We start from the raw sequence: 24,958 nt of genomic DNA on the forward strand, positions 1-24,958 counted from the left end.
TAAAATATATATACAATAATCTATTTTATTATTTTGAAAATTAGATGATATTTTCTTACGCAATAGGGAATTAGGAAAGCTTATCTGTAATAAATAAAAGTTAGGTTATTTACAAATAACCCCCCTTCTATCCCTTAGAAAACTCTCCGTGCACCATCTCGTAAGACTTGGCCCAAGGAGTGATCGACATCAGTTAGCCCGTCGCCCGCCCCTCATCCTCACCCAAATACTCCCCAACCGACCTTTCTTCCAATAACTACCCCGACTCTGTTTTCCCGAAAATAAAAGGAGAGGAGAGAGAGAAAGGGCCAAAAAAATTTTTTTTTTTCCCAAGATCGACGACGACGGCGACGGCGAAGACGGCGTCGAGGACGAAGGGATCAAGAACCGATCTGCCTACGAAAGCCTAACCCTGATAACGGGGGAATCGACTTGAGATCGGGAGCCCTGGGGGCGAATCAATCGCGCCAGAGCCCGTTCGAGGCGACCTCGGGCTCCGTCTCCTCACCCTTCTCCTTCCTTTTCCCTTGGAACCTTAATGCTCGCCGCCCCAGATATCTAGAAACACTACCCCCCATGGACTTTGTCAGCCGCCACGCAGCCGCTGCATCAGATCACGCGCCACCGCCGCCCGCGACGGAGCCCTCTCCCTCCTCCCCGCGCGTCGCCGGCCCCGCCGTCTCCGAGGAGCCCGAGTACTTGGCCAGGTACCTCGTCGTGAAGCACTCGTGGCGAGGGCGGTACAGGAGGATCCTTTGCCTCTCGAACTCCGGGATCGTAACACTAGATCCGTCGACTTTGGTGGTGACGAACTCGTACGATATCGCGAGCGACTTCGAGGGGGCGGCGCCAGTGCTGGGGAGAGGGGATGAGGCACAGGAGTTCACTGTTAGCGTGCGGACGGATGGGAAGGGGAAGTTTAAGGGGATCAAGTTCTCATCGCCGCGGCTAAGGGCGAGCATCCTCACGGAGCTGCACAGACTGCGGTGGGGAAAGCTCGGGCCCGTCATGGAGTTCCCAGTGCTACATCTCCGACGGCGAACTGCTCAATGGGCCTCCTTTGTAAGCTCTGAAACCTCTTCGTGATATCTTTCCATTTTTGTTCGTGTGGTTAAATTTGAAGATTTAGCTGTTATCCGTAGTTTTAATTGAAATATTTGAATTGCATTAGTTTTAATTTTGGTCGTTGTACTTATTGTCCGCACTTGCATTGGTATTGTAAAATTTTAAAAGTTAAATCTTTTTCGTTTAGTTAATTGGATACACTTTGAATTGAGATGTCAATAGACCTCCCTTAAGTGATGTTAGTGTTTGTGTTCCTGATTATTAGGTTCATTAGCTTTGTTCTTAGGATTTATGTGAACTATCTTATGCAGAAGTTGAAAGTTACAACTACTGGCGTTGAGCTTCTTGAAGGGCAATCTGGAGATCCGCGGTGGTGTTTAGATTTTAGGGACATGGATACTCCTGCTATTGTGCTTTTGGCTGACAACAGTGGGACTAGGAGTTCTGAAGGTGGAGGGTTTGTTTTGTGTCCTCTATATGGAAGAAAAAGTAAAGTCTTTATGGGTGCCTCTGGAGCTTCAAACACTACAATTGTATCGTATTTGGTACGGTTCTCTCCTCCTTGGTCCTCTGGAGTTGTTTTTCCTTCTCATTTCCTTGTTTCTCTTTAATAGAAGCTTAAGTTCTTTTTGTTCCTCCCAGTAATTTTGTAACAACTCTACCCTCTTGTGTCTTATATTACAGACTAAAACAGCAAGATCTAATGTTGGATTGGCATTAACTGTTGACAATTCTCAGTCAATGACAGTGACGGGTTTTATTACTAAAAGGGGTAAGTTTGCACCTAAAATACATTCAGTCTAGTCATGTTTTGTTCCCTTTAGTTTCCATTCATATGAGTTTTTTTGTACATATTGGTTCCATGATCTTGTGAGTATTTTCATGAGTTTATAAATATCATATGTTGATCACTGGATGTGTCATTTTGTATGATACCCTTATGTTCCTGCTCAAAATGTTTGGCGTGTGGCCTGCATATGTCATTGTTCTTGGCTTAAAATGTGAATTCAATTTTAGATGAAAAAAGTATTCCTCTATCTTTTTAACGAATCATTCAATAGGAGTTATTGTAAATAATTAAATAATCCTTGGATTGGATAGACGTCTTATTATTTTAATTGATTTTCTCTTTCATAGCCTAATTAGGAGTAATATAGAGCTAGTTTTCTTACAAGAATAAAAATTAAGTTAGCTAAGACGGATGTTTAGAGCAACTTTAAGATGACAGCTTATACACAGGCAAGTGCTACGTGCACCTGCATTGCAACTACTCCATTTGGACCTATCAAAAAGCAATTTTGCAGTAACTTCACTTGCTCCCAAGTGACATAAAATAGTAAGGGAAAGGATCCCAAATAGCTTTTGATAGCAGGCGATTTGTACTATCGAGATGGTACCAAACGATTTCCCATTATTAGACGATTTGAAATTGAGATAAGGTACCAATGCAATGTCTGATCCCAAGAAATGTCACCTGGGCTATGCGAAGGGAAGGAAGCTGTGGGCTGAGCCATAGGTCACTTTATCCAATCCTTCTTGAGAGTCTTTCCTCAAAATAGATGACTGATATTACTTAACATTTTAATAGTGTGTTTATGACTATAGAATCAACACGTGTTGGAGTTCCCCGGATACCTCCCATTGGGACCTGTGAAGGATTCAAAAGATTGCACCTTAATTATTCAACCGAAGTGTTGGAGTGGAAGACCATGAGGTAATGATTATCATTCTCGGGATTGCCTCGTCTATGTACTCGACGCCTCCCCCACTTGTTTCTTGCAGTATGGTGAACACATGATATAGGGGGTAGGTGTGCTTTTTTCGATTAGGCGAACCACTCCTATCATTCAAACAACACTATCTGGGGAACTAGTCTTTTCCTTCTTGGCTTCGTCATGGAAGTAGGGGCTGTCCAACCTTCCAGTTTGATTGATTTGTAACCTTTTCCTTTATTTGCTTGGTCCTTATCCGGTTGTCGGGAGAGTTGTTCCATCAAGTGCATCGAAGCACAAGCTGATTTTCCAAATTTATGAAAATAAGATTCAAATCAAACTCATGTTCCGACAATAAAATAATCTCTTACGCTTGGATAGTTGCCAAACTAATTGGGTGTTTTCACGTCTCACCTTAATGCCCAGTTTGTCTTGATTGGATTTTTATAAACAAGAAGGAAAATGGAAAAGTCGAAAATCAACTTAAGCATCCGTTGAGGTCCTTAGTTTAGTCAAGTAGGTGAGGGCATTTCCATCGTGAATGATTCAATCCAGCCTTTACCCCAATCGAAGACCCCACCGTGGTATGTGCCAATTAGATCACCAAAGGAGAAAGGCTTTTCAGTTTGTTTGAAATTAAGGACGGTATTTAGTGTACAAATCTCCAAATCCAACTCTAAGTCAGAAGAATTTCAGATAGTAGCATTCCCCACATAAATTGTTTTATGAGTAACCAAGGGGAGAATTTCTGATCTCTTGTTGAAAAGAGAAAGCATTGAGAAGAAACATAAGGATACCATTATATGGCTTGTGGAAGTAAGAAAATCTGAATACATGATTACAGGATTTCAACAGGATTCCATCATGGGCTGTTGTCAGATCCTGGACCAGTTATGTTAACGATGTCTTATGCATGATTTCTTTGGAATTTTCAGCAGCTTGCTTCTCTTAATCTCCTTTGATGGAAAATATTAGCAATGACTAGTGATGTTAAGATCTAAACCTTAAGCTTCTTGCAATTTTTATCTTTCCCACGTAGGAAAAGATCATCCTTCAAATTGCTTTGACATAAGAAGTCTCATGTGCTGCTAATGCTAAGTCGCTGTCATTTTCTTTCTCCTTAGTATTAGAAACATGATTTTTGTTTAATTTCTTCAATAGTTCATTGTGATTTGCAGCCAAGGAAGCAGTTGGAGCAGATGAGACACCATATGCAGGATGGTCTGTGACAAGGTTACGCTCTGCTGCTCATGGAACTGCTAGTGTTGAAAGCTTAAGTTTGGGAATTGGACCCAAGGGAGGACTTGGAGATCAAGGTGATTCTGTATCACGTGAATTTGTTCTAACAAAAGCTTCACTTATTGAAAGGCGTCCTGATAACTATGAGGTACCCACATGCTTGATCTTCCTTCCGTTTTCTGCACAAGCCCAATTTATGTGTCTTTGTTTTACTGTTATAAATTATTTCATATTTTACCAGATCCATGACCCTATATCTCACTGGTTCTTATTCTTTACATGATGCCTCTATTTAGTGTACTTTACTTTTATTATAACCAGATTAACCACCCAACTAGTAAAGGATCTGAAGTACATGGAAATAACTTAAAGAGATTTAAAAAAAAAATCTCAAATAAACTAAATCCTTGCTAACCTGGACTTGGGTATGGTTATTGATGATAGATGGGTCAGCCAATAAGAAGACTCAATGGAATGATGCTGATAAAAGAAAAAGAAAATGACAGTAAAAGCATGTATAGAGAGGAAAAAAGTTAATTCAATGATCTATTTAAGGTTCATTTGAAGAGTAAGAGAATATGGTGCACTGATGATACTTTCTCCTGGGCATGGCGCTGCTAACTCTTCTTGTATGTTTTTCTTCCTTCCCACCTCCTGAGTATCTAGTTATGAGAATTGGAAGCAGCTTTTTCATAAATGAAGGTGAGGATATGCATGTATTCAGTACTGGAGCCTCATGCACTAGGATACTCTTTTTTATGGTTATTGGTGATAGATGGGTCAGCCAATAAGAAGTCTCAATGGCATGATGCTGATAAAAGAAAAAGAAAATGACAGTAAAAGCATGTATAGAGAGCAAAAAAGCTGATTCATTGATCTATATAAGGTTTATTTGAAGAGTAAGAGAATATGGTACACTGATGATATTTTCTCCTGGGCATGGCGCTGTTAACTCTTCTTGTATGTTTTTCTTCCTTCCCACCTCCTGAGTATCTAGTTATGAGAATTGGAAGCAGCTTTTTCATAAATGAAGGTGAGGATATGCTTGTATTCTTTACTGGAGCCTCGTGCACTAGGATACTCTTTTTTATCTTGTTATGACAATCAATTTTCTTTTCTTTTCTTTTTTTCTTTATGGATTGGTAGAAAAAAGTTGGTTGTGGAGGCATCTAGATGGTCATCTTTATCCCTCTCAATAACAAGGTTGGAGGCTTCCTATAATGTAGTCTTGAAAATAGGCTTGTTTTTGGTCTATTAGGAGGAAAGTAATGGGACCATCAGTTAACCCAGTCTTATAAGCTAACCTGGATCTGCAAGAAAGTGCTTATCTTGCTACAGTGTGTTAGTGACTGATTTTCTTGATGCTTCTGAAGCTGGTTCTTCTTTCTTTTCTTTAATCAGTCTATTTTGCTTCAAAATATTTCCTTATGCACTTCAGCTGAGAAGTTAATTATATCCAGGCTGTCATTGTTCGGCCTTTGTCTTCTGTAAGTTGTCTCGTTCGATTTGCTGAAGAGCCACAAATGTTTGCAATCGAATTCAATGATGGTTGCCCAATTCATGTAAGTGTCTTTCGAAATCACTATGCTGTAATGCAGAAGAAATTCTCTTATTATCTTGTTAATGCATTTTATTTTGATTATAGGTGTATGCGAGTACGTCTCGTGATAGCTTGCTTGCAGCAGTTCGTGATGTTTTGCAAACTGAGGTAGGCTAACTTGTCTCCTGAATGTATTCCTTTTAGTACATGCTATGCCCAACGAGAGGCAATATGTCAAGCACACACTTGAAATAAGAATGGCACCTTTATGCTGAAAAACGGCACTTGTAGCCCTTGTTTTTGAGTCAGTAAGATGTCTTGAAACAATATATCTTCTTGAGCGATGCATTTTTCCTTAGTCTGATATTTGTCCTGCAAAAACAATTTAAGATATTAGGTGCTCATTTGGATTGGCCCCTTTGCTGTTCTCTCCTATACCTATTAGTCAGCTGCTATGGATGTGTTTGTGTGCCTATCTTTTAATGTGGCATTATGCATGTGATGGTGTGCATGTACGAGCTTTTTCTTGTATATTTGTGCATGCATGCATTTCTGGATGTCCTTGGCTGTTTGTTGTGCTTCGATTACATTTAACATGGCCTTATCTGTGCAGGGTCAATATGCTATTCCAGTGCTGCCAAGGTTGACCATGCCTGGGCATCGCATAGATCCTCCTTGTGGAAGAGCCTTTGTTCAGATGCAACAAAGTCAGCAACGTACTGTTGTTGACATGGAAGGTGCGGCTATGTATCTCAAACACTTGGCTACAGCTGCTAAAGATGCTGTGGCTGAAGGAGGGTCAATTCCAGGGTCAAGAGCAAAATTGTGGCGGAGAATACGGGAGTTTAATGCATGTATACCTTATAGCGGATTGCCTCCTAATATTGAAGTACCTGAAGTAGTCCTGATGGCTTTAATTACAATGCTTCCAGCAACTCCAAACCTTCCCCCAGAAGCTCCTCCCCCTCCGCCTCCATCACCCAAAGCAGCAGCAACAGTCATGGGGTTTATTGCATGTTTACGTAGGTTACTTACATCAAGAAGTGCGGCATCACATGTGATGTCCTTTCCTGCTGCTGTTGGGAGAATAATGGGACTTCTGAGAAATGGTTCAGACGGAGTAGCAGCTGAGGCGGCAGGACTTGTAGCTATGCTTATTGGTGGTGGTCCTGGTGATTCTAGTATATTGATGGACACAAAGGGAGAATGGCATGCCACTTACATGCATACCAAGTCTGTATTGTTTGCACATCAGAATTCTGTTACTATTCTTGTTAATCGACTGAAACCAACATCTGTATCACCACTACTGTCGATGTCAGTTGTAGAGATCCTTGAAACTATGCTTTGTGAACCACATGGTGAAACAACTCAACACACTACTTTTGTTGAGTTACTACGTCAGGTTGCTGGTTTGCGGCGTCGCTTGTTTGCATTGTTTGGACACCCTGCTGAAAGCGTAAGAGAAACTGTTGCCGTTATCATGCGTACAATTGCTGAAGAGGATGCGATTGCAGCAGAATCTATGCGTGATGCTGCATTGAGAGATGGTGCTCTTTTGAGGCACTTGCTGCATGCTTTTTTCCTTCCTGCTGGTGAGCGTCGTGATGTTAGCCGACAGCTTGTAGCTCTTTGGGCTGATTCTTATCAACCTGCACTTCATTTGCTGTCTAGAGTTCTACCTCCTGGGCTTGTTGCTTATCTTCATACACGGTCAGATGCAAGTTCTGAAGATTCTCAGAACCAGTATGAAGAAACGCCTTTAAGTAGAAGGCGAAGACGCATACTTCAGCAGAGGAGGGTCCATAATGGTAGAGGTATAGCAGCACAGGATCATGTAATGCCATTTGTATATGATGCTGAAGATGGTAAATTGGCAAAACAGATAGGTGTTGGTGTTCATGCAGGACCTGAAATTTATCAGCGACCTACCCATGAGTCGAATATTGTCCAGTCTGTCTTCCCCACTGCTTTTCCAGGTGTAAACCAAACTGCTGAACCCCAAGCGATTCTCCACAATGCTGCCTCTGGAGCTGTTTATGCTGATAATGTTCAGCAAAGCAGGACAGTGCAGCCTTTGGATTCAAATGCTTTTGAATCAATGGACCCTCATGCAAACCTTGTCAGTTCTATGCATCCTGATCTTCCAGCCCCTGCTCAGGTTGTTGTGGAGAACACTCCTGTGGGATCTGGTAGGTTGCTGTGCAATTGGTATGGATTTTGGAAAGCATTCAGTCTAGATCACAATCGAGCAGATTTAGTATGGAACGAAAGAACAAGGCAAGAGCTAAGAGAGGCTTTACAAGCTGAGGTTCATAAACTAGATATTGAAAAGGAAAGATCGGAGGACATTGTCCCTGGAAGTGCAATTTCTGATGTTTGTGATAATGCACCTCGTATATCTTGGAACTATGCTGAATTTTCAGTCAGCTACGCGAGCTTATCAAAAGAAGTCTGTGTGGGGCAGTATTATCTGCGTCTGTTGCTTGAAAGCGGAAGCAACTATCAGGCACAAGATTTCCCACTGCGTGATCCTGCTGCATTTTTTAGAGCACTATATCATCGCTTCTTGTGCGACGCTGACATAGGGCTTACTGTGGATGGCGCTGTTCCTGATGAATTGGGTTCATCTGATGATTGGTGTGATATGGGAAGATTGGATGGCTTTGGTGGAGGTGGAGGCTCTTCGGTAAGAGAGCTTTGTGCAAGGGCAATGGCGATTGTGTATGAGCAGCATTATAAGACCATTGGACCCTTTGATGGTACTGCTCATATAACAGTTCTCTTGGACAGAACGGATGATCGTGCATTAAGACACCGTCTACTACTACTTCTAAAGGTACATCCGTCTGACATGCAACTTTAACTTGAGTTGTTATATGCACTATTTTCTTGACATAGTTTGCTTGTGTTGATCATTATACTTTAGTTTATGACAACTTTGACAAATAGTATAAGGTACAACATTTTCAGGATTTCATTCTAAGCACTACAGATGATTGAGCATGTTGCTTGTGAAAGATGAGCATGATAGCTAGATGTCAACATGACATCAAGTAAAACAGGAAATTTTGACAGAGTTATCATTATCGCTATACTTTATGTCAGAAGTCCAAGATTTGTATATAAAACTTCAGGTGTTGTGTTAAGGAGGTCCCTGTCGGTACCCTGTCGGCACATGGCATGCCGGCTTGGTAGGCTCTAACACACCTCTAATATGCTTATTAGAGTTTTTCTAAATATTTTTATTTTGAATACGTATATATATATATAAAGCCTACATCAAAGTTTTTAATCCCTAGATAATGTTGTTAATGACCTATTTAATTAAAAATATAGCAATAGTCAAGTAAAGACATGATTCAACACATAAATATATAAATATGATTAAACACATTCATTAATTGACAGTAGTTGAATAATTCAATAGTAAAAACTTAATAACAATCTTGAGTTAATATAATGTTCCGTAAAAATTTTGATTTAAATTGAATGAATTTGACATATTAATTTTATATTTTTAAAATTTTGAAAAAAAGTTGGGCAAAACAATAATTTATAATTATCTGAATTTTAGTTAAAAATTATGTACAAATCAACTCATATGAAATTAATCAAGCATGTTCTTATACCAATAATGACTTAATTTGAATGAACTTGACATATTAATTCTATTTTTTTTTAAATATGGGAAAATTTGGAAAAAATCAAATTTCCCTATGGTTTATAGTTTCTACATTTAAATAGTTTCTTCCATAGGTTTAGCACCAAAATACTAGATCTATATAGAAAGACTCTTTCAAATAATAGATCTAACAAAATTAAACTAGCTTTATCATTTGTACATTCTAAATTAGATTTTAAAACTAAAACAAAGGAATTAAGGAAATACTTAGGGGAATGAAAGAAGAAACTATTTTTGGATGGATTTGAAGAAGAAATCTTAAATCCCTCCTAAACCTCCTCTTTTTCTTCTTTCTAAACTTCAACTCTTTTCTTTTTAGTAAAGTGGCTGCTAAAGAGACCCATTACTAGCTCTGAATGAAAGAATAAACTACCCGTGCTGGTCGGCACGGCATGGTGCACCCCGCACCAGGTGTTGGAGTCTCACCAGCACGGCTGTCCTTGATGGTAATGTCCAAGGTCAAGGTCAAGTGTTGAGTAAAATTTTGTTTTGCCATTCTGCAGGTCTTAATGAAGGATCTTACAAATGTTGAAGCATGTGTTCTGGTTGGGGGATGTGTTTTAGCTGTTGATCTTCTAACTGTTGCTCATGAAGCTTCTGAAAGGACTTCTATACCTTTGCAATCAAATCTAATTGCAGCTACTGCATTTATGGAGCCACTCAAGGAGTGGATGTTCATTGACAAAGATGGCATACAAGTTGGGCCTCTAGAAAAAGATGCTATCCGTAGATTTTGGTCAAAGAAATCAATTGATTGGACAACCAGATGTTGGGCTTCTAGTATGGCTGACTGGAAGCGATTGCGTGATATCCGTGAACTACGTTGGGCTCTTGCATTTCGAATTCCTGTTTTAACTCCATCTCAGGTATGTCATATTGCAGTCACAATTATTCTTGTTTATTGCTGTAGAAGCTTATTGAACGATCCCTTTATGGTTTAATAATTATGGGCTTATGGTTTAATAATTATGGGCTTATGATATCAATTGGATATTCTAATGTTTTCTTACAATTGTTCATTCTAGATGTCATTATTTTACCAAACTATATTCATGTTCTGAATCTATTCTCTTTTTGCATGCAATGGTAATCATATAGTTTGAAGTTTTAATTCATCCGGATGCTTGATTTACTAATTGTCTGGCACTATTTATTCCTGGCAAGATAAATTGGCTTCTTTGATTCTCACCTTGGCATCCAACTATGTGACTCTTCTGCATACCGTAGTGTCTACTACGTCATCTAATTCTTGTAGTGTACCTGGTTCGATTTGAAAACTTTGTGATCAGGTGGGTGAGGCGGCATTATCTATATTACATAGTATGGCATTGGCACATTCTGATCTTGATGATGCTGGGGAGATTGTGACTCCTACTCCACGAGTTAAACGAATTTTATCTAGTCCTAGATGTCTCCCACATGTTGCTCAGGTAATTCCGAACCTTGACATAATTTGGCGGTTAGTGTTTTTTTTACTTCAAGTTCAACATTAATTGCATGAGATAATGCTCGAGAAAGTGATCGGTATGTTTTTCTTTGTACATGCATTGTAGCCTTTTATGTGATCATTTAGGAAGAACTTTTATTTTATTTTCTTGTTCTTTTTTCTCTTGGAAATGCTTCTACATGTTTATGCAGATATGCTTGTTCTTTACCAACAATTTGAGATTAGCTACTGTGCAACACTAATTAAATGCATGGGCCTGAGCAGAAATTTAGAATGAGCTGTATACTTGATGCCAAGTTTCTGATAATATGGTTAGACCTCAGTTACAAACTTCAATAAGTAGTCAGTACAAGTATGAGAAATGACACTCGAGAAAAAGTAAGAAAGCACTTAGAATGTGGCCCGTGTGGATGCAGTAGAGATTTCATGAAAAAGAATTTGAAGAAGGAAGCACCAGAGAAGGGAGTCTCAGAGCAGAACCAGCTCTCTTGCAGTTTTTAATGAGGGTCTCTGTTGGCCTATCATGCTAGGTATAAGTTTATGTCTATAAGCATGAGGGTTATAACTACTAAGATATCTATAATACAAGAAAATTTATTTCCCAACAAATTGGAGCAAGCTGGAAATCCTTCATTTTTCTCATTTAGCTCTATCCTAAATAATATCCTCTTACTCGAGAAGGTCATGATATCTTTTGTCGGTCATTTTTTCCAAAGTTTCCTGTCTTCCTCTCCCTTGACATGTCTTTAACTTGAATCAACACCACGTATGTAATGGGTACTTATTCTGAATCAACACACATATACAATGGGTACTTATTCTGAAAATTCAAGTCATTTTTTGCTACTCTTTTAAATTCAGTGTCTTACCCATCTTTAAGTACCAACAAGGATGGAATCCAGCCGCCAAATGATTCCATCCTTCAAGCTATATTAGAGTCTCTCTCACATAGTGAGTCCACCTATGTTCGGACAGTTTGGAGTATCTGCATTCCTATATTTTTAAAAACACAGATTTGTCTAACACGACTCCGGCGTATATGTGCTCTTGTTAATTGTTATGATTTGATGAACTAGCATTATCTAGTGATAGTACTGTATCAAGGAGAATAGTTTATTTTCCTGTAAATGGTGTTCATCTGAATTTTGGATCCTTACTAGAAACTATGATGTTTTTGGTTATGAATTTAGTTGTGGCATGGAGAACTTCTACCTATATGATGTATCTAGTTAGTTTACTCCATGGATGGCCGTGTCATGGCACGGTCCGTGCCGACCACTGGCCTGCACAGCATGGCATGGTACGTGCCGCGACACTTGCCTGTCGTGCTGCAAGAAAGGGAGAGAAGAGGACGAAGTCTAGTGGCCCTCCCTCTTTGACCTCGTCGTCGCCGCTTGTCACCGTCGTTCATTGCTCGCCCATCGTCGTTTGCTGCCAGAGATGAAGGCATCGTTGCGTCTCGACCCGACCGAGGTCTACTTCCTCCTTAGGCTGGGGCTAGGGCATCCTCACATGGGATGCAACGACACTTTCATCGATGGAGCTCTCCGGCACGATGGGCGATGATGGCGGCAAGGTTGGCGGCGACGAAAGCTCGATAGTGAGCAAATCGCTACTAGGAGGGGTGTCGTGCAACACCCCCCTCGTGCCACGTGTTGGTATACCGTTGGCACGCCCCCTTGCTGGTCGGCACGGCCATCGTTGATTTACTCAACAAATTGTAATATCACTGTGTATGAAGAGTTGAAGTAAAAGGAACATCAAATCTCTTCTTTGTTGCTTCAAATAATTTGAAGAACAATGAGCTTATTAGCATTATTGAGAATTTGAGATTGACAAATCTTATCCTACTCGGATGCTCGTACTTCTATCTCCATGAATGCTTACCTAGACAGTAGCTTCGAGAGTGCACTCTATGGGAGTTGATGATATACAGCAGCAATAAATTGGCTGGTCCTTATTAAGTTTTTCTTTTTCAAATGGAGTTTCTTAATCAATGTTTTAAATCTTCTAATCATGTTTATTTATTTTCCTCTTGCTTTTTGATTATTTTCATTTCTGGCGGAACTTGTCCAAAGCTTAAAAGAAAATAGAGTTCTGATGATATGCATCTTCTTAAACAATGTAGGCTATGTTGACTGGAGAGCCAAGCATAGTTGAATCCGCCGCTTCTTTGCTTAAGGCCATTGTCACTAGGAACCCCAAAGCAATGATTCGCCTTTACAGCACGGGTGCTTTTTACTTTGCTCTTGCATACCCTGGATCTAACCTGCTTTCAATTGCACAACTCTTCTCTGTCACACATGTCCATCAAGCATTTCATGGTGGTGAAGAAGCAGCAATGTCCTCATCATTGCCCTTGGCAAAGCGCAGTGTACTAGGTGGACTTCTTCCTGAATCTTTATTATATGTGCTGGAGCGCAGTGGACCTATTGCATTTGCTGCAGCAATGGTATCTGATTCTGATACCCCAGAAATCATCTGGACCCATAAAATGCGAGCAGAACATCTGATACGGCAGGTATCTCTATTCAAGGCTTTCAAAATGAATTAGAATAGTTCACATGTATCTCCAGCATTTTCTTTTTCATGTTTCTTTCACCAATATGTTTGCAGTGATATCAATTACCTGTTTCCATTTAACTCTTGCCAGGTTGTGCAACATCTTGGTGATTTTGCTCAGAAGTTATCACAACACTGTCATTCACTCTATGATTATGCTCCTATGCCTCCAGTAACTTATCCAGAGTTAAAGGATGAAATGTGGTGTCATCGTTATTACCTGCGGAATTTATGTGATGAAATTAGGTTTCCAAATTGGCCCATTGTTGAACATGTAGAATTTTTGCAGTCATTGTTGGCAATGTGGCGTGAAGAATTAACTCGAAGGCCAATGGATCTTTCTGAAGAGGAAGCTTGCAAGATTCTAGAAATATCGCTTGATGATATTGTAATCAATGAGAATTCTGATAGCAGCAAACTGTCAGAGATGGATGAAGCGAATTCTATTGCATCAAAGCGCCTTGTAAACATTGACGAAGAAAAGCTTAAACGCCAGTATAGAAAACTGGCTATAAGATACCATCCTGACAAAAATCCTGAAGGAAGGGAGAAGTTTGTTGCTGTACAGAAGGCTTATGAGCGTTTGCAGGTAGTCTTTTGTTGCTGTTATCACTAAATTACTGCTTTTATTGCATCCAAGTATGGCCATGGCAGTGGCAGTACCATGCTCTGACACATAGCATGGTTGGCACGGGAAAGAAATGAGAGAGAGAGAGATTTTGGAATCTTTCACAACCATCCCGGCTTAGAGCTAGGGTTAAAAAAATGGGTGTGGACCGGTGATTGATAGGTTAGCTTATTGGATCCTATCTTTAGTAATTGGAAGATGTGGATTCTATCATAAGTAATAGACGATTCTGACTTATCATAAAGGATTCTCTGTTAAGTGATGCGTATCCTTTTAAGTGATAATGGATTCTAACTTATCTTAAAGGGTCCTAATCCAAATCCAATTTTTAAGTGACAAATTATATTTCTCCACTGTTCTTCATCCGATCAAGAATCACAAAAAACCGTAGCCATGACCATTTCATCTTCTCTGGCTTATCCACATAGCTATGGGAGTCCTCATCGGCTCTATATCTCCTCCGGTTTCTCCACACGACCGCAAAATCACTATCTGAGGCTTTTAGGGGGAGGTGCTATTGGCACTCCCTGTACCATGTGCCGACCTAGCGTTGGCACGGCCATCATTGATTGCTTCTAAATTCCTAAACTACAAATTTCTCTTTAAAAACAAGTTTTCTTCTCCTTCTCTGATTTTAGTTACTTTCTCAGTTGAGAGGTTAGAAATATTAGATTTTTGTACCACAATAAGCTACAGGTAAATATAAATATATGTTCTGGTATTTTTTAAAAGATAAACTTTGGACTATGGATAATAATTTGATATTTGTAAATTGATGTAAGCATTTTCTATTGGGAGTCCCAAGCGATAGTGTTGTAGCCCCTTTCCTGCTACTAAGTTTCATCTATAGAACTATTCAGATCATCATGCATCAGTAACCAGTTTATATATCCCTGATTCAGAAATTGCCAACTGCCTCGCTTACTCATGTTTCTTTTGTAATCTTTTTCATCTAATGTCAATTATTCTTCTTATATGCAGGCAACTATGCAAGGATTGCAAGGGCCTCAAATTTGGAGATTATTGCTGTTACTGAAGGGACAGTGCATCTTGTACAGGAGATATGGGGATGTTTTGGAACCTTTCAAATATGCTGGCTATCCAATGTTGCTCAATGCTATAACGGTGGACAAGGACGATAATAATTTACTTTCATCTGATAGGGTCCCTCTTTTGATCGCAGCTTCTGAGCTAATCTGGCTAACGTAATTTTCAGTTCTCTTATCCTTAGTATTAGTTCTACCAGGTTTACATTTTGAATATCGCAATATGACATAATACTTTAGCAGTTAATGTCTTTACTGCCCTGTCTCAGGTGTGCATCATCTTCATTGAATGGTGAAGAGCTTATCCGAGATGGTGGAATACCTCTCTTGGCAACTCTTCTTTCTCGCTGCATGTGTGTAGTTCAGCCTACAACTCCTGCTAATGAACCAGCTGCTATCATTGTTACAAATGTGATGCGCACTCTCTCAGTTCTAAGTCAGTTTGACGCAGCAAGAATTGAGATGCTAAAATTTGGAGGTCTCATTGAGGACATTGTTCACTGTACAGAACTAGAGCTTGCTCCATCAGCAGTTGATTCTGCTCTCCAGACAGCAGCTCGTGTTTCTGTTTCATCTGCATTGCAAGATGCATTACTCATGTCTGGCTTATTGTGGTATGTGATTTCAGAAATCATATTATTGTAGTTCTTCTCAGAAAATTGGATAATTTGTATAAGTAAGATACTACTAAGATCCCTTGCAGCATTATAAAAGTTCCATTCAGCATTGTATCTATGCTGATGTCTGAAGGAAGATTATATAAATGTGTGACTAGAAAAATGAATAGGTGCAGTAGTCTTTCCCTGGTCTCTATCTGATGCAACTTGATTCTCTTTTTAGGTACCTGTTGCCTCTATTGCTTCAATATGATGCTACAGCAGAAGAGAGTGATATGAATGAAGCACATGGTGTTGGTACAAGTGTACAGATTGCTAAAAACATGCATGCAGTCCTTGCAACTCAGGCTCTATCATGCCTATGTGGTCTTTGTGGTGATGGGATTACAACGCCGTATAACCAGTCAGCTGCTAACTCACTCAGAGCTTTGCTTACACCTAAACTTGCTGATATGCTGAAAAACCGGCCACCAAAGGATCTTCTGTCAAGTATAAATGCCAATTTGGAGTCACCAGAGGTGATGCATTTTATGCTCTTTTATTTAGTGCTAGCTGTTCTTCCTGATTTGATTGACATGCCAGTTAATTCATGTGCATCGTTCGATGCTTTCTGTTGGTGGTTATCATTGGACTTTTTCCTCTATTGCACCATAAAGGAGATCCGGCATCTTTCCAATTGATGCTTAATCCTTTCATTGATTTCTTATGTCTGTTTCTCAAAGGTTAGCAGAAGAAGTGCAATAAGATGGAGTCTTAGCTAGACTTGTGGTAGGTAGTAGATGTTCATTTTGTTTCCTCTCCTATCTAACCTTTGTACATCAATTAATGTATAAATGGAGCTGAATAGATAAAAAAGATCCATATTGCATACCTCAAATAATTGGGCTGGATCTTTTGAACTTCTAAAAACAGCAATGGAATAATATTGTCAACTTTATCTCGTAGTAGGCATATAATATGAAGATTCTTTAAAGATCAGGTACAGCAGTGTTAGTTTGGAGTATAGTACCTTGTTGGTATATTAAATATCATGCAGGCTTAATTCTAGCTAATGAACCGGGATGAAGAGATGTAATAGACCAGGTTGATTTTCCTCTATGCTCCATGTGATGCATCCATATATGTTCTTTTTTCCTTTTTGCCAAATTTAAGAGTCTCGCCTTTTCCCCTTCTTGAGCTTGATAGTCACATTTGATTTTAGTTTGATAATTCTTTTGGATGTATAGTACTATATCTTTATTCTGTCCCATGTGAATGCAGATTATATGGAACTCTTCCACCAGAGGAGAACTGCTCAAATTTGTGGATCAGCAGCGTGCCAGTCATGGGCCTGACGGTTCTTATGATTTGACGGAGTCACATTCCTTCACTTTTCAAGCACTATCTAAAGAGTTGCATGTGGGTAATGTTTACCTAAGAGTTTACAACAATCAACCAGATTATGAGATAAGTGAACCGGAAGCCTTTTGCTTAGCTCTTCTCAAGTTTATATCAGAGCTAGTTCATCGGTGGAGTGCTTCTTGTTCAGATAGTCAGAACACATCTCAGGAAAATGATGTTTTTCTTCATACATCAATAGTTCAAAATGGTACAGATAGTGGACCGACCGATGAAGAAGAGAAAGGTGATGATTTATTGAAGGACTCCTCTAAAGAAGAAACTATGAAGGGAGAAAACAATGTGATAAAGAACCTCCGAATGGGGTTGACATCTCTTCAGGTAAGCAAGCGAGCGCCTTTTCATAAATTCTCTATTAATAATGAACTTTCTAAGTTAAGTTTGTTTTGACTGCAGAATTTATTGACAAGCAACCCTAGTTTGGCTGCTGTTTTTTCTACAAAAGAACAACTTGTACCTTTTTTTGAATGTCTTGCCCTAACTTTCCCGGCCGAAAGTGACATTCCCCAAATTTGTCTTAGTGCTCTGTCCCTCTTGACAGCATATGCTCCGTGCTTGGAGGCTATGGTTGCTGAAAGGGCCAGCCTTATCCTTTTATTTCAGATACTCCACAGAAATCCTGCATGCAGGGAAGGTGCTCTTGCTGTCCTTTATTCCCTGGCAAGCACCCCTGAGCTGGCCTGGGCCGCTGCCAAGCACGGTGGAGTTGTGTACATTCTTGAGCTTATTTTACCACTACATGGTAACTCAAATGCTTGCAGATTATTCTTCATTTTTCTTTCTTCAGAGTAACTTGGAAAAATAAATTGGGCATAAACAAGGAATATATTTTCATTTCATCTAGCTATCAATTTGCATGGCAACATGGCAATAGTAAATATTTCCTTGTAAAAGATCCATCTGATATAGAACTATGAATTACCATTTTTATGTTAAAAGATGCTTACACATTGTCACTATCTTATGGATTTACAATGCAACAATTATGGTGTTACCTGCAAGTATATGGCTCCTTATGCTATGTTGTTTATCTACTCAGTCACATTAACCTCTCATTGAATATGGGTGCTTCTAAAGCTTTGTGCTCAAAAAAATTCATCTAAACTTGAATTATGATTTGATGCTTAAGCATTAAGTCTTCAGCATGTCATGTACAGAAGATCTTCCACTTTGTGAAGAAGCTTAAGTTTCCATTTTATTTTCCTTTGAAATTCGCATGACATTGCAATTATTGCCCAATCCAATCTCAGATGGAACACATATTGTAGTTATTTCCAAGAATTTGGTTCAAATTTTAAGAATTTTCTCTTTATTTTATTTTGCCTTTTCTGATTTGCTTCAGTAAGGACGCTGACTGACTTAAGCTTTATTTTTCAGAAGAAATCCCTTTGCAGCAAAGAGCAGCAGCTGCATCATTGTTGGGCAAGCTTATTGGACAGCCAATGCATGGACCTAGAGTGGCGATTACACTTGCAAGGTTTCTACCAGATGGCTTAGTGTCGGCGATTAGGGATGGACCTGGTGAAGCAGTGGTTTCTGCTCTTGAACAAACAACAGAAACACCAGAACTTGTATGGACGCCAGCAATGGCGACATCTCTCTCTGCGCAGTTGTCAACTATGGCATTGGACCTCTATCAAGAACAGATGAAAGGCCGTGTTGTTGATTGGGATATACCTGAACAGGCATCTAGCCAACATGTAATGAAAGATGAACCGCAGGTAGATTCTAATGACTAAGCATTTATTTGTGCTACAATAGATGGACATCTTTATAGGATAATTTTAACATGCTTGGATGCAGGTTGGGGGAATTTATGTGAGGTTGTTCTTAAAAGACCCTAAGTTTCCATTGAGAAATCCTAAGAGGTTTTTGGAAGGGCTATTGGATCAGTATGTTTCCTCAATTGCTGCTACACATTATGAGGCACAAGCTGTTGATCCCGAGCTTCCTTTGCTGCTATCTGCTGCACTTGTTTCCTTGTTGCGAGTGCATCCTGCACTTGCAGACCATGTTGGTTATCTAGGATATGTCCCAAAACTGGTTGCTGCTGTAGCCTATGAAGGTAGGAGAGAAACAATGGCATCTGGAGAGGTCAAAAGTGGAACTTCAGATGAACATGAAGAAACTGATGATGGTCTTTCAGAGGCCTGTGGGCAGACCCCACAAGAACGTGTACGTCTTAGCTGTTTGCGAGTATTACATCAACTAGCATCGAGCACAACTTGTGCCGAAGCTATGGCAGCCACAAGTGCAGGAACTCCTCAGGTATTACTTGCAATATTCTTTTCTTTCTCTCAGATCTCAGAGCTCCAAAGAAGCAACAGTAAGTTTCTAAGTTGCCATCATATATCACGCGGTATATTACTGCTGAAAAGGACTTCTCGAACAATTGCGATAAGCGGCACATGTTTTCCTCAGATTCATCATTTACAGAAGCCTCAATATCAAAATACTTGAAAACCCTAGTCCAATCTGACTCGCCATCTGACCTGGTCCAGGCAACTAGGCCCTCTGACCCACCTAGTTAGGGCGAGTTGGAAGTACCTCTCCCTTCACAGATTCCTCTCATCCTTTCTAGATGTCAATAAGTTATTCTTCGAGGATTCAAGGATTTCATTATTTATTCCTCCCATGTTTTTTTTTGGGTTCCCTGATTGTCATTTTCTTCTAGAATTTGTTATCTGAAGGACTGAAACCCTCTTGGACAGAGAATAGGGTAAACCTCAATTGGTTATCCAAATCTGAAGAGTGAAAATATACTTATTATTGTCAGTTTTGCTTACCAGGTAGGTGGACAACGGAAGCATTTACTTGCATAAAAGCTTTGACAAAATAAACAAAAGAGAATCTACGCATGGATGTTACCTTTTTAAAAAAATATTATGGATGGATTTTAGGGAACTAAAATGAATTAATGTAGACAGACGAGAATTCCTGTTATGTCGTATCAGGCATAAGTACTAATCTTTGTTTGCTTTTACTTTTTTTTTACTTAGTAGGGTATTAAGAATGTGCATCTGATACCTTCCATTATTTCAGCATTTAAGCATTGGTGAATCAATGTTGTATTCCATCTTTTTGGTTGTGGAACTTGTCTTTATATATTATTTTTAGGACCTCTTCTATTTATGTTAAGGAGGTTTTGTGTCTTTCTGCTATATCTTGTTTCAGTTTATAATTTATATAAGATTTTGTTCCTGTAAGCTCTTGTTAACTAATGCTGGTGAAATTTTATACATCATAAGTCCTTAAAGAACAACCAGATAATGATGTATTTCATTTTATATACAATTTATATCATTATTTTATTCTTTCCTATATTTCAGGTTGTGCCTTTGCTCATGAAAGCAATCGGATGGCAAGGAGGTAGTATACTGGCCTTGGAAACACTAAAGCGTGTTGTCGGTGCTGGAAATCGAGCTAGAGATGCACTTGTCGCACAAGGACTTAAGTAAGTTGGATGATAAATAAATTTAATATTTAACACTACATTTCGCATGAAGAACTTTACGTAGCAACATATACCTATCAAGGAGGTTTCCTCTTTTTACAGATTTTCCATTCTAGTTTTTCCTGCCCTCTTCATCATTCTGAGACTGTCTTAAGCAGCTCCAAACTATGATCATCATTATGTTCTTGACGTAGTATGCGGTCACTTTGATTTTGTTTGTGCTGCATGTAAGGCAATAGCTGGAAGTAAAGGTACATAATTCACCTATAAGATATTAGAATTACTATAAAATTTAAAAGTATAATTAGTCATTGCTTAGGGAATCATCAGAAAAGCAGTTGTTAATTAGACATTGCTTAGGGGATTCACATATTATAGAATCAGTGATACCTGTTGTTGAAGAGAATACTTTGTTAATTTGACAGATTATGGGAATGTTTGTACATTCAATCAATGGATCTATATGCAAGTTAAGCATGCGTCTACAGTCTGTAGTGATCTTCACCTAGTCTGAGTGTTTAATATGCAACAGTATCATGTGCACAATTTATTTCAATAGATTTGGAGGTAATGTCAACCTTTACATCTAGTTAGCTGAGTTTAATATTTGGAAACAGATGGCTATGCTGATCTATGATCTAGATTTTCAGTCACACATCTGTAGTTGCTCTAATGGATGGGCTGTTCCAAGGTGTACAAATCTATGTAGAGCTCTACTTTTGCTGGATCATAACCAAAACCTTATATTCTATTTGTGCTCATTACTGTTCTTTAAGATTGTCTTGATGTTCTTTCCATCAAAGAATGATCATTGGCTCCTTGTATGTTGATTTTCCTAACAAAAAAATAGGGTTGGCCTTGTGGAAGTATTGCTTGGTCTTCTTGATTGGAGAGCTGGAGGAAGACATGGATTCAGCAGCCAAATGAAATGGAATGAGTCTGAGGCTTCAATTGGACGAGTGCTCGCGGTTGAGGTAAGTCTCTTAGGAAATTTCTGTATTCTATATTCCAATTTCTTGATGGTTGGTAATGTGGTATAATTGCTGCTTATTCTTATTTTACTCATAAATCATAAGTACACTTCACAGTATTTTTCTGAGCAATTGACCTGATCGAGTAATTTTTGATATTGTCACTTTTCAAGATTCTTAGGCTATATAAGCACAAACATATACTTTGCAAATGCCCAGCCTTATCTTGAAATGGTCAGCTATGAAAACTGATTGAAGTTAAATGTTCTAGTAAGTAGAAGTTAAAGAAAGAAGATGATATTTGAGAAAAATTTTGAGGAATTTTAGAAAGGCCATGTATAAAACATGAGGCTTAAGTTCATTAAAACTCAAGGTATAGATGGTGGGACACCTGGATAATATGTTTTGTCGAATCTGCTTTCCTACCAAAATTATGTTTAGTAGGAAGTTTACCATGGAGATTTCTTGTTATTTATACGGTTCTTGCATGATTATATAGAAATGATTGATAAACTATTTACCTTTTCTTAAAAAGAAATTTTATTTTATTTTTCCTTCTTGGCGTAGAGGAAATAATCATTAAAAAAAACTTTGGTTTCTATGTGTGTTGTCCAGGAATTGTAGTCTTAAAAAATTTGACATCAATTTAATATTGTTACTTGCCTGAAACTGTTCATTTTACTTGAGTAAAACGAAGAAAAGATGGCTCATAACAGATCTTTTGGGCACTGCTGTCATAATGAAATATTTGTTTGGCATCATTAACTCAGGTATTGCATGCATTCGCGACTGATGGTGCCCATTGTGCTAAAGTTCGTGAGATATTGAATGCTTCTGATGTAAGTTTTCTGACCTCTTGAATTCTAATTTAACTCATTGAGTTCATTAGGCTTTTTTTGTGTTGGGATTTATGTTTTAGTAAATTTTTGTTGAAAAATTATGTTTTCGTTAATTTTTGTTGAATTTTTTTTTTCTTGTTTCATACCTCTTGGAAGTTACTTGACAGTTTGAGTGTGTATTTTAAAGATCTTCGTTGTCATCAATCATGTCAGGTTCATAGAAGAGTAGGAAAAAAGAAATACTATTATGTGCTCTCTGACTAACAACATATCTCTTAGATACTAAGAATATAAGTTCGTATTTGACATTTACTGCTAATTAGGCCAAATATGAAAGGATTCAGTTTTGCCAGTGGTCTTGTGATGCTACTGTGGCTGTTAATTTGATTATATTCAGTTTGTCTTTTAGAGGGAAGTCGTTATTTGCAATTAAAAATTAATTCGGTTGTTGGTTTTTGTTGATGTTATGACCTATCTATTGGATCATATCATTCTATTATACTGTTGTTCATTTTTTATTTTGCTTCGTCTCCTTTAGAGCATTATTCTTCTACGATTTGTAGTAAATATATGATCTTTGGAAGGTCATTCAGAATTTGAGATATATCCCGTGATGGTTGATGGCTTTTAATAGTAAGATAGGTGATAGCAAATATCAAGGAATCTTATGTTTAGGAAGAAACTAGTTTTATTTCTCAGTCCATCCACACAAAACAATGCTAATATAGGTAGAAATAATGTAAGAACTTTTAGCTGTGAGAGATGCAAGTATTTGCTTCACAAAGCTTTCTAAGATTGTCATTGCACCATTATGGTTTGAAGAAATCTGATGGCCTGATAGGAGCTTGATAAAAACTTTTAAGCATTTGGCCATTGAATAACTAAATTCGACTATATCTTTCAGGTTCTAGAGAAAACTTTCTAATGCTGTTTTCACATGTTAAGTCTTGGAAACAACCTTCTCAGAAATCAGAATAAACTTGCGTACACCTCTCAAGACCCTGCATTGGCGAGAGTCTCATGTACCAAAATGCCCTTTTTTATTTCACTAGAAAATAATAATGAAACACGAGATGATTAGTTGCGCAACTTTAGAAAGGTGTGGAAAGGTTCATAGATGTCAGTCAAGAGGATTTCCGTGGTCAATTTGAATTGCAAGCAATGCAAATGAGATGAAATTAAGTCCAGACCGCTATTAAACTGGGGCATGGCATGGTTAGCTAATTCTTCAGCATCGGGAAAAGATGTGCTTCACTTAATCACAAAGCTAAGTAGGAATTGTTAAACATATGAAATTTACATGAGCGTAGGATAGAATAGGAGAGGTTTTGAAATTGCAGTTTTATGCTTCTGACTTATGGTTGTTGTTCGAGCGCTTCAAATTTAGAAAATAGTGTTTACCTCCACAGCATACTGCTTTTTAATGTCAAAGAGTACGAGGGAACAAAAACCCCCTGTTTTGGGAAATACTAATATCTGAGATACTTGGGTCATGCTAGATACTTACCTCCCCCATTTCTTCATGCCATCAGATACTAATATCTAGTTGGTTATCTATAACAGATATGGGGTGCTTACAAAGATCAGAAGCATGACTTATTCCTTCCATCAAATGCACAGTCTGCTGCCGCTGGAGTTGCGGGGCTCATTGAAAGTTCATCATCGAGGCTTACATATGCTCTTACTGCTCCACCACCACAACCTTCGGTGGCCAGGCTACCTTCTTCTGCTGGAGGAGCAATAAACTCTAATGGGAGGAATAACCAATTCCCGATATAGGGACAATAGGCCAGAACATATTTTTAAGCCTTCTCTACCGCAGTCAGCGGCTGCATCAAGGTCATACCGTTTCCTAGTCATACCGTATATAATGTACAGCTACTCGAATTTTACAGAGGTTGGGTTCGAGTTCATTTACTTGTAAAGCTAGAATTGCGGGATCTTTTTGTAACATATCTGTCCATAAATTTTCCCAGGTAAGGGTGTTTTTCAGTTGATTGTACCCATTTATTCATTTATACCAGTGTAATCATTTACTCGTTTGGCAAATTTGTTTCTGATATAATGTGTACTTCCACATTGCAAGAAAAGCTTGGTATTGAATGAGTTGGGAGGATTTGGTTTTCAGTTCATTCTTATTTTACTCTTTTGGTGCTTGACGAGAATCTTCTTCTTTTTTATATAAGAAAAAGTAATCAGCCCATTATTCTTGCTGCCCTCCTCCCCATATGGAATTTTGGCTTGATTCACACATAATAACAAGGAATAAGTTTTTATCCATGGGCGCAGAAGATTGCTGTAAGAACGTTCTTCTCCATCCCATCCTGTTCCTGTCTCGGTGAACCGTAAAGTCTACAGTGGCGGATCTTTTTGGTTTTTGGTTTTTTATTTTTGGTAGGAAAAGTATAAATCATTACCTCATAAAAGATGCAAAACCTTCCACTCTTATGATCTCGTAATATGTAACCAAAGCCACTATGACCCGAGCTTGACAGATATATCCCTATCAATATTGAGTTTAAGGGACTGAGCTAAAGGAGGAACCTATCCCTTAATCTCATGAGTAGTAGTATTGCATCTTTCAAGCTCATCCATATTAGAGTAATTTTTCATAGTCATGGCCACAAATTTTTGGAAAATACATTTAGAGTTCTTCTGTACTTGATTAAAAATATTTATATTTCTACTCTTTCACAAAAACCACATGCCATTAACCACCAAAGCTAGTAACAAGGATCTAGCCTCTTTGTGTAAG

The 24,958-nt window shown here is 38.6% G+C and overlaps 1 protein-coding gene across 1 annotated transcript; it reads left to right on the forward strand.

Annotated features, from left to right (window-relative positions):
* The first annotated feature begins 307 nt into the window (after positions 1 to 307).
* On the forward strand, positions 308 to 24,330 carry LOC140762648 (dnaJ homolog subfamily C GRV2). Its single transcript, XM_073100522.1, has 22 exons — positions 308 to 1,062; positions 1,377 to 1,610; positions 1,750 to 1,837; positions 3,956 to 4,164; positions 5,477 to 5,578; positions 5,662 to 5,724; positions 6,170 to 8,395; positions 9,745 to 10,107; positions 10,531 to 10,671; positions 12,817 to 13,209; positions 13,342 to 13,839; positions 14,860 to 15,083; positions 15,194 to 15,538; positions 15,765 to 16,059; positions 16,802 to 17,260; positions 17,336 to 17,681; positions 18,317 to 18,660; positions 18,743 to 19,207; positions 20,269 to 20,393; positions 21,244 to 21,367; positions 22,135 to 22,203; positions 23,767 to 24,330. The coding sequence occupies exons 1-22, from the start codon at positions 577 to 579 to the stop codon at positions 23,980 to 23,982; spliced, it is 7,815 nt and encodes a 2,604-aa protein (XP_072956623.1). The 5' UTR covers positions 308 to 576; the 3' UTR covers positions 23,983 to 24,330.
* The last annotated feature ends 628 nt before the right edge of the window (positions 24,331 to 24,958 follow it).

The sequence above is a fragment of the Typha angustifolia genome, chromosome 7 (genome assembly GCF_048772165.1).
Source record: "Typha angustifolia cultivar Huaian chromosome 7, ASM4877216v1, whole genome shotgun sequence".
NCBI lineage: Eukaryota > Viridiplantae > Streptophyta > Magnoliopsida > Poales > Typhaceae > Typha > Typha angustifolia.

What these genes read in the sequence shown, in the direction of transcription:
- LOC140762648 (XM_073100522.1), top strand. Translation starts at nt 577, where the DNA reads ATGGACTTTGTCAGCCGCCACGCAGCCGCTGCATCAGATCACGCGCCA. An exon ending in GTGATGTTTTGCAAACTGAG is followed by an intron (nt 5,725 to 6,169) that starts GTAGGCTAACTT and finishes TTATCTGTGCAG; the next exon opens with GGTCAATATGCTATTCCAGT. An exon ending in TGGGGTTGACATCTCTTCAG is followed by an intron (nt 17,261 to 17,335) that starts GTAAGCAAGCGA and finishes TTTTGACTGCAG; the next exon opens with AATTTATTGACAAGCAACCC.